This window comes from Entelurus aequoreus, linkage group LG20 (assembly GCF_033978785.1).
Source record: "Entelurus aequoreus isolate RoL-2023_Sb linkage group LG20, RoL_Eaeq_v1.1, whole genome shotgun sequence".
NCBI classification, from domain to species: Eukaryota; Metazoa; Chordata; class Actinopteri; order Syngnathiformes; family Syngnathidae; genus Entelurus; species Entelurus aequoreus.
The window spans coordinates 23,856,175-23,865,153 of NC_084750.1; the positions used below are offsets into that span (position 1 = coordinate 23,856,175).

General features: G+C 37.0%; 1 protein-coding gene across 4 annotated transcripts in view; it reads left to right on the forward strand.

The window, feature by feature from the left end:
- LOC133636057 (CUGBP Elav-like family member 3) overlaps positions 1–8,979 on the forward strand; it is a 113,393-nt gene that overhangs the window by 87,604 nt on the left and 16,810 nt on the right. For 3 of the 4 annotated variants that reach the window (XM_062029672.1, XM_062029670.1, XM_062029674.1), the window contains 3 exons: positions 60–204; positions 296–439; positions 3,140–3,205. In XM_062029672.1, the coding sequence (XP_061885656.1) occupies positions 60–204; positions 296–439; positions 3,140–3,205 (355 nt within the window). The remainder of the gene's footprint in view (positions 1–59; positions 205–295; positions 440–3,139; positions 3,206–8,979) is intronic. The other variant, XM_062029673.1, reaches the window with a different exon arrangement.

The window sequence follows — 8,979 nt, forward strand, 5'->3', positions numbered from 1 at the left end:
CTTTTTTTAATATTTTTTTTATTTAACTGTCTTTGTCTTTGTCCTCGCCCTCCCTGCAGCTTGTCCAGCAGCAGGCCCTGGTCGCCCAGTCAGCGTATTTGTCCCCGGTGGCGACAGTCGCCGCCGTGCAGATGCAGCAGATGGCGGCGCTCAATGCCAACGGAATCATCGCCACGCCCATCACGCCCATCACGCCGTCCTCAGGTAGACACGCACACACACACACACACACGCACACACCGGCCCCTCGACGTAAGCACAGGCGGAGGCACTAAGCGGCCTGTGTGATCTTTAGGGACAAACACTCCGCCGACTATTGCAGCCACGCCTGTGCCAGCTCTCCCTCCTCCAATAGGTGTGAATGGCTACAGCACCGCGCCGACCAATGGCCAACAGGGAACCGAGACATTATACACCAATGGCGTTCACACATATCAAGGTATGTGAAGGAATTCAAAGAAGACATGCATGACGTTTTTACACGTGTGTGACTGATTACTCTCTCACAATAAGAACTAAAAAACCAATTAATTTTGCCTTTACACATAGTTAGCTTAAAGGGGAACTGCACTTTTTGGGGAATTTTGCCTATCATTCATAATCCAGATGCAGTGATGGGCAGTAACAAGCTACATGTAGCTAAACTATGTAGCTTAACTACATTTCCTGTAGCTTTGCTACTTTTAGACCAGAGGTGTCAAACATGCGGCCCGTGGGCCGAATCAAGCCCGCAAACAGCTTTCATCCGGCCCGCGGGATGAGTTTGCTAAGTATGAAAATGAGCCGACATTTTGGAATGAAAGAAACTGCTGTTCTAAATGTGTCCACTAGATGTCGCAATAGTAATTATTTGTAACTTTGTAGATGATGCTACATATGTAAAAAAAATAACAATAAACCACATGATGTTAGTGCACAAGTCGAGGAAAATGAGCAAACTACATGCTAACGTCCTGTTATTTAATATTGATATTATTTTATCTTGATAGATTGAAAATTAACAGCAATGATGAGCATTATCACATAATTTATTCAGAAAGTATAAATAACGACAAATATAGGGTATTATACTATTAACCGCAACATGTAAGTGTAAAAAAAACCCAACAACATTATGATTTGTATATTTTCAAAATGCGCTTGTTCTATTTTTAAACAAAGAAAACAATCTGAAGTTGTCTTTATTTTTAAGTTATCGTGCCGTGATTTTACCAGTCCGGCCCACTTGGGAGTAGATTTTTCTCCATGTGGCCCCCCCGATCTATAATGAGTTTGACACCCCTATTTTAGACCCATCGAGGTAGCTTACATCTAAGCTACAAGGTACAAAGAGAGAAAATGGACTGCGAGTCCAGGCCAAAAGAAAATACAGTGACCTGGAAGAATGAGAACATCCATACATACGGAGAAAATCCATGATGATTGGTTGGCGTACGTATGATGAGTCACTATTGGCTAAGGTTAGGGCGAAACATTATGGACTGGCCAATCAGAAGCAAGATAAGGCGGGTCATCAAAAAACTCATGTCCCATAACAACGAGACAGAGACAGAGGGATGACTCAAGCTGACGTTTAAAAAAAAAAAAGAAACATACCTGAAAATTCACTCCCGCAGATCAGATTTTTTCTTTCGCGATGAAGACGACGTCCAGGAAACCCACAATAATGCGTGTTCTTAGCCATACTTTGACAAATGTATGCGTTTAGAGAAAATAACACTCCAAACCTTAGTTTTTAGTTGTTTAAACAAAAACATAGTATAAATCTAAACTGCTCTCTTCACCTAAGACATGGAACACAAATTCAGGTACACACATTAGGTGAGTTGAGGTCATGAAAAGTTTTACTTCACTTAACCATTACCAGCTGTTACCAAACAACCCACAAGTCATTGTTTTTTTGGTCAAAATATAGATGTTTTTTTTTACTGTAGGCAGAGAAAATGAATTACATTATAGAGGCGGGCTAAAGAAAAGGCAAACTAAATAAATACATACAGTGGGGTGCGGGGACCGCTAGAGGTAATTGTAGGGTGTCCCCAGCTAAATGACAGATAGTTAATAGTAATGGACCCTTATTGTACACTCTCAGTTACATTAACATATAAATGATAGCTATGATATATTACATATATCAGATTGAAGATGGGGGTTTTTTCACCCTTCGCGTTCATATTTCGCTGTTTGTTGCATTTTTGTTGTTTCGCTTGATTTTAAAATATGTCGATCGAGAAGGTGTGTGACGTTTATATGTTGTCAATATTCAGTGTTTTATCATTCATAGTTAATATTGTAAATCCCTCATTCTTTATTTTCATGTACATTCTGGTTATCTCATTCAGTAAAAAAATTTAAAATTCCATTCCGTTGTTAAGGCGGTCTGTCATAACGTTTTTAGCTTTCAGACATTTTGTGACATATTGTGAGGTTTTGTATACCGGCCCCCTGACACATTTTTTTCTCTAAATTTGGCCCACCGAGTCAAAATAATTGCCCAGGCCTGCCCTCGGGTAACAACGTTAATATAAGTTTGATGAACTGTTAATGTTTGATGAAACGTATGTTATAAGTATGACTGTATGTTTGTATATGTGCTTGTGTTTGTACAGTATGTGTATACAGCATGTATGTTTGTACAGTGAATGTGCGTGTGGATGTATGTACCGTGTGTGTGTATGAGTGTACGTATGTACTATTGTATGTATGTATAATTGTGTGTAAGTGCATATGTGTGTGTCTTTGTATGTACAATATACTTGTCTCCCAAGTATGTGTGGGAGCCAAAGTACGGCCCTAGCCACCCTGAGAGTCCAACCTTAATGTGTTTTTGACTTACATAAGGATTGTGAATGACAGATAAAATTCCCCCACAAAAAGTGCAGTTTTCCTATTACAGGTTTGAAAAATATTTTTTCATGTCATTTTGCAAGTCAAATTTCCTTTCTGTTGGCAGATTATTTTGCTTATTTTACATAGCATGACTGAGCAGATTCTATCCAATTGGTCCAGCATTCAAAGAACCTAGAAAGAATATAGCTGAAGTATCATTAGCGTTCTTTAATTTTCTCCAGCTATATTACCCTTGGAAGTCACACCCAGAGTCTCTACCTAATATGCTACTCTTTTTGTCATTTTACAGCTCAGAATCCAGCAGCAGCCCTGGACCCGCTACAGCAGGCCTATGCTGGCATGCAGCACTACACAGGTTAGTCCCGTTCTTCTCAATTCTTTTTTTTGTCAGAAAGTTCCCTCTAAATTGAATTACTATTGAGAACTTGGTAGTATTGATATGTACAGTCGTGGTCAAAAGTTTACATACACTTGTAAAGAACATAGTCATGGCTGTCTTGAGTTTTCCAATAATTACTACAACTATTTTTTTGTGATGGAGCGATTGGAGCACACACTTGTTGGTCACAAAAAACATTCATGAAGTTTGGTTCTCCTTTAATACCAGGAACACCATCCCTACCGTCAAGCATGGTGGTGGTAGTATTATGCTCTGGGCCTGTTTTGCTGCCAATGGAACTGGTGCTTTACAAAGAGTAAATGGGACAATGAAAAAGGAGGATTACCTCCAAATTCTTCAGGGCAACTCAAATCATCAGGCCGGAGGTTGGGTCTTGGGCGCAGTTGGGTGTTCCAACAGGACAATGACCCCAAACACACGTCAAAAGTGGTAAAGGAATGGCTAAATCAGGCTAGAATGAAGGTTTTAGAATGGCCTTCTCAAAGTCCTTACTTAAACGTGTGGACAATGCTGAAGAAACAAGTCCATGTCAGAAAACCAACAAATTTAGCTGAACTGCACCAATTTTGTCAAAAGGAGTGGTCAAAAATTCAACCAGAAGCTTGTGGATGGCTACCAAAAGCGCCTTATTGCAGTGAAACTTGCCAAGAGACATGTAACCAAATATTAACATTGCTGTATGTATACTTTTGACCCAGCAGATTTGCTCACATTTTCAGTAGATCCATAATAAATTCATAAAAGAACCAAACTTCATGAATGTTTTTTGTGACCAACAAGTATGTGCTCCGATCACTCTATCACAAAAAAATAAGACTTGTAGAAATGATTGGAAACTCAAGACAGCCATGACATTATGTTCTTTACAAGAGTATGTAAACTTTTGACCACGACTGTACATCTGTACAATGTGCTCAATGAGTTACAATAACCCTTTTAGTAGATGAATACAATGAGCAGAGACAACATCTAGGCATGGCTACCGAATTTGGTACTTTTATAGGCACCGACCGAATTCCGTCGGTAACACCGTGTATCGCGCGTGCGGTTTCAGACTCGTCACGTCCGGTTGCAGACTAAACACCGGCTCATGTAAACAATCACTCAAGGCGGACTCGGCGCCAAACTCCCTCTGTAAATTGAGATTTTAAATAAAAGCATGGCCATATTACCATCCTGAGTAGTTCTGGGTTCAATCCCGGGCTCGGGATCTTTCTGTGTGGAGTTTGCATGTTCTCCCCGTGACTGCGTGGGTTCCCTCCGGGTACTCCGGCTTCCTCCCACCTCCAAAAACATGCACCTGGGGATAGGTTGATTGGCAACACTAAATTGGCCCTAGTGTGTGAATGTGAGTGTGAATATTGTCTGTCTATCTGTGTTGGCCCTGCGATGAGGTGGCGACTTGTCCAGGGTGTACCCCGCCGTCTGCCCGATTGTAGCTGAGATAGGCTCCAGCGCACCCCGCGACCCCAAAAGGGATAAGCGGTAGAAAATGGATGGATGATGGCAATATTACCTTGGATTCTAGCATCGTGATGAAGAAATATTTGGACAATAGGCAATAGCGAACTTTATATGTGAGATGTCTAGTCTACACAAACATACACCTTGTGTAGGTCGTGACCATACATGGCACAGTATTTAGAGCTGGGGTGTCGAACTCATTTTAGATTGGGGGGCTACATGGAGAAAAATCGACTCCCAAGTGGGCCGAACTGGTAAAATCACGGCACGATAAGTTAAAAATAAAGACAACTTCAGATTGTTTTCTTTGTTAAAAAATAAAACGAGCATATTCTGAAAATGTACAAATCATAATGTTGTTGGGTTTTTTTACACTTACATGTCGCGGTTAATAGTATTCTATCTTTATTTGTCGTTATTTATATTTTCTGAATAAATTATGTGATAATGTTCATCAGTCAACTCATTGGTGTTAATTTTCAATATATTAAGATAAAAGAAATTATATCAAAATCAAATTACAGGATGTTATTTATGTAGTTTGCTCATTTTCCTCGACTGATGTACTAACATCATGTGGTTTGTTTATTTTTTTACATATGTAGCATCATCTACAAAGATACAAAGAATTGCTATTGCGACATCCAGTTGACACATTTAAATCAGCTGTTTCTTTCATTCAAAAATTTCAGGTTAATTTTTATACTTAGCAAACTCATCCCGCGGGCCGGTTAAAACCTGTTCACCAGCCTGATCTGGCCCTCGGGGCGTACGTTTGACACCCCTGATTTAGAGCAAGGTCTTCCTTGGCCATGGGTGTTGTCTTTGGTACCTTCTTCGGAATTTGTTTTTTATTTAGTTATTATAATTACAGAGAAATTCATCCGATCACACAGCAAATTACAAAATGCACCCATTTCATTTTTCTTTTCTTTTCTTTTTTTAGACATAGGTACTAGAAGAAAGAGTTGTGCATGTTTGAAAGCTTTATTGTAATTATAGTCAAGACATGCATTGAAATTAGCATGGCAACTGTAGAGAGTATAAGCTATCATATGAACACACAAAATATCATAAACTTGGGGGGAAAATCCGAAAACCATGTTATTAAACTGCCATAAGTTTAAAAAAATTTTTTTTTATCATCACCCATTTAAACCCTGTATTTATTGAATCAAAATATTGAAATTTGATTAATTTGGTACATTTGCAAACAGCGAAAATTATGTACAAAGTCCACTATAACCTGCTACCCCCAAAAAAGTACAACACGTCTTCTCAACAAACAAGGACTAATATAACTTTAGAGAAAAATCTAATTTAAAACATTTGTATGCATGTACAGAACTTAAAAAAATCCTCAATATGTGGAATTAAACTATGGAATTAATTCAGCAAAGAAGTTCAACAAAGTACGTATATGATACATTTTCAAAAACTGTTTACTAAAGGTTTGCGTGTGCTAAAACGTGTGCAGAGTGGATTGCATCCGTTAAGTGAGCAGAATAAGGCGTGCAATCTGTTGAGCGTCTCTGTCTTCAATAATATGCAAATGATATGCTGATCATCAAAACGGCAACAATACTGGGAGGAGAAGATGCAAATATAATTAATTATCACATGCAATGTGATTTATCAACACTCATCACCGTTTTGCGAGCACTATTTAGTGTTTTGTTTAGGCCGTGCAAACTGACAGTTCCACACACGGCTGCAGGATCAGTGCTTGCGCTGCACAGACGTATACGATAGTCGGACGAGACTCCTCCGTCATACGTGTGTGTCGACATTTTGGACGGTCAGAAATAAAAATATTACACGTATCGTCTGTTCAGCAACATAATTTTATAATTTTATAGATGTTAGTGAACTTAAGGTGCTGAACAAAGCGAATTCAGTTGATGCGTTTCGGTGTGTCATTTATAATTTTTTTTAATGACGTTTGTTTTTTTACACGTGTTTCCCATTTTATTAAAACATTTTTATATGAAAAAAACGTCTTTAAATGTGCAGTTTGTGTCTTGAGCAGAGTAGTAAGTGCAGCCTATTACAAACGAGTTCACCTTTTGGCGGTAAAAAAAATTATGTGGTTTCATTGAAGATGCACTGCAGGACTGCTTCTAAAATGCCCATAAAAAGTGGTGCATGTTTGAAAACAGCAATACGCCGCAGGTAGGAGCTTGATGGGATGAATGTGCTGTGAATGAGAGTGTCTACGTGGTATATAGTACACGCAAAAACCTCATATAAATCAGGCTGTCGGCACCACTTTTCAATTGCACATGCAGTTTTAGTAGCTCACAGGCAACACACCCACTAATAGTACACGCTATGTTACAGATTGAACACGCTGATTACCGCATGGTGTTTGGATCATAGTAAATCTTAGTGTTTACAAAGTACAAAAAAGAAAAAAAACTTCTTGGACCTTATTGAAAAATTAGATCACCTTGTTTATCTCATTGTGCGAACCATTAATGAATTCACTATTGATTTAAGAGCACTTTATCATTTATTATTTATGGATCAAATTGTGTACAAATTAAGAACAGGACGTGAACAACTTGTGTTAGTAATTACTATTAAATGGAAAAGGGTCAAATGAATACACTCTACTTCTTCAACCTCCTTTGTGGACATGTTGTATTGAAAAACTGGAGATCTGTCTATCATATTTGAACTGTATGCATGTTCGAAATAAACCTAGACCAAGAGTGCCCATTATGTCGATCGCGATCTCCTCCACAATGTAAATTCGAAAATGTGAAAGTTAGCCGCACTACTGTGAATCCTGTCTGATTCCAATCAATGCAAGTCATCAGAATCAGGTAATACACCAACGTATATACTTGTCTTCATGAAAGAAAGGAATCTTTACATCTTAAACATGCTTGTATTTTTATTATACACCTTTAACATGGTAACAAAAAACGTCTGTTTAATAAATAATACATGTAAATTATATATACATGTATATATGTATATATATATATATGTATGTATGTATATATGTATATATACAGTATGTATGTATATATATATAAATATATATATATATATATAACTATATATATATAACTATATATATATATAGTTATATATATATAGTTATATATATATAGTTATATATATATATAGTTATATATATATATATATATATATAGTTATATATATATATATATATATATATAACTATATATATATAACTATATATATAACTATATATATAGTTATATATATATATATAGTTATATATATATATATATAGTTATATATATATATAGTTATATATATATATATATATATATAACTATATATATATATAACTATATATATAACTATATATATATAACTATATATATATATAACTATATATATATATAGTTATATATATATATATAGTTATATATATATATATATACATACACACACACATATATATATGAAGACACAACGTCCACAGTTTCCAAAAACAATTTGAAATGTAAACTCGTCAGACCACAGAACACTTTTCCACTTTGTACCAGTCCATCTTAGATGAGCTCAGGCCCAGCGAAGCCGGCAGCGTTTCTGGGTGTTGTTGATAAATGACTTTCGCTTTGCATAGTAGAGTTTTAACTTGCATTTACAGATGTAGCAACCAACTGTAGTTACTGACAGCGGTTTTCTGAAGTGTTCCTGAGCCCATGTGGTGATATCCTTTACACACTGATGTCGCTTTTTGATGCAGTACCGCCTGAGGGATCAAAGGTCCGTAATATCATTGTTTACGTGCAGTGATTTCCCCAGATTCTCTGAACCTTTTGATGATATTGCGGACCGTAGATGGTGAAATCCCTAAATTCCTTGAAATAGCTCTTTGAGAAATGTTGTTCTTAAAATGTTGGACAATTTGCTCACGCTTTTGTTCACAAAGTGGTGACCCTCGCCCCATCCTTGTTTGTGAATAACTGAGCATTTCATGGAAGCTGCTTTTATACCCAATCATGGCACCCACCTGTTCCCAATTAGCCTGTTCGCCTGTGGGATGTTCCAAATAAGTGTTTGATGAGCATTCCTCAACTTTCTCAGTCTTTTTCGCCACTTCTGCCAACTTTTTTGAAACATGTTGCAGGCATCAAATTCCAAATGAGCTAATATTTGCAAAAAATAAAGTTTCTCAGTTTGAACGTTAAGTATCTTGTCTGTGCAGTCTATTCAATTTAATATAGGTTGAAAATGATTTGCAAGTCATTGTATTTAGTTTTTATTTACGATTTACACAA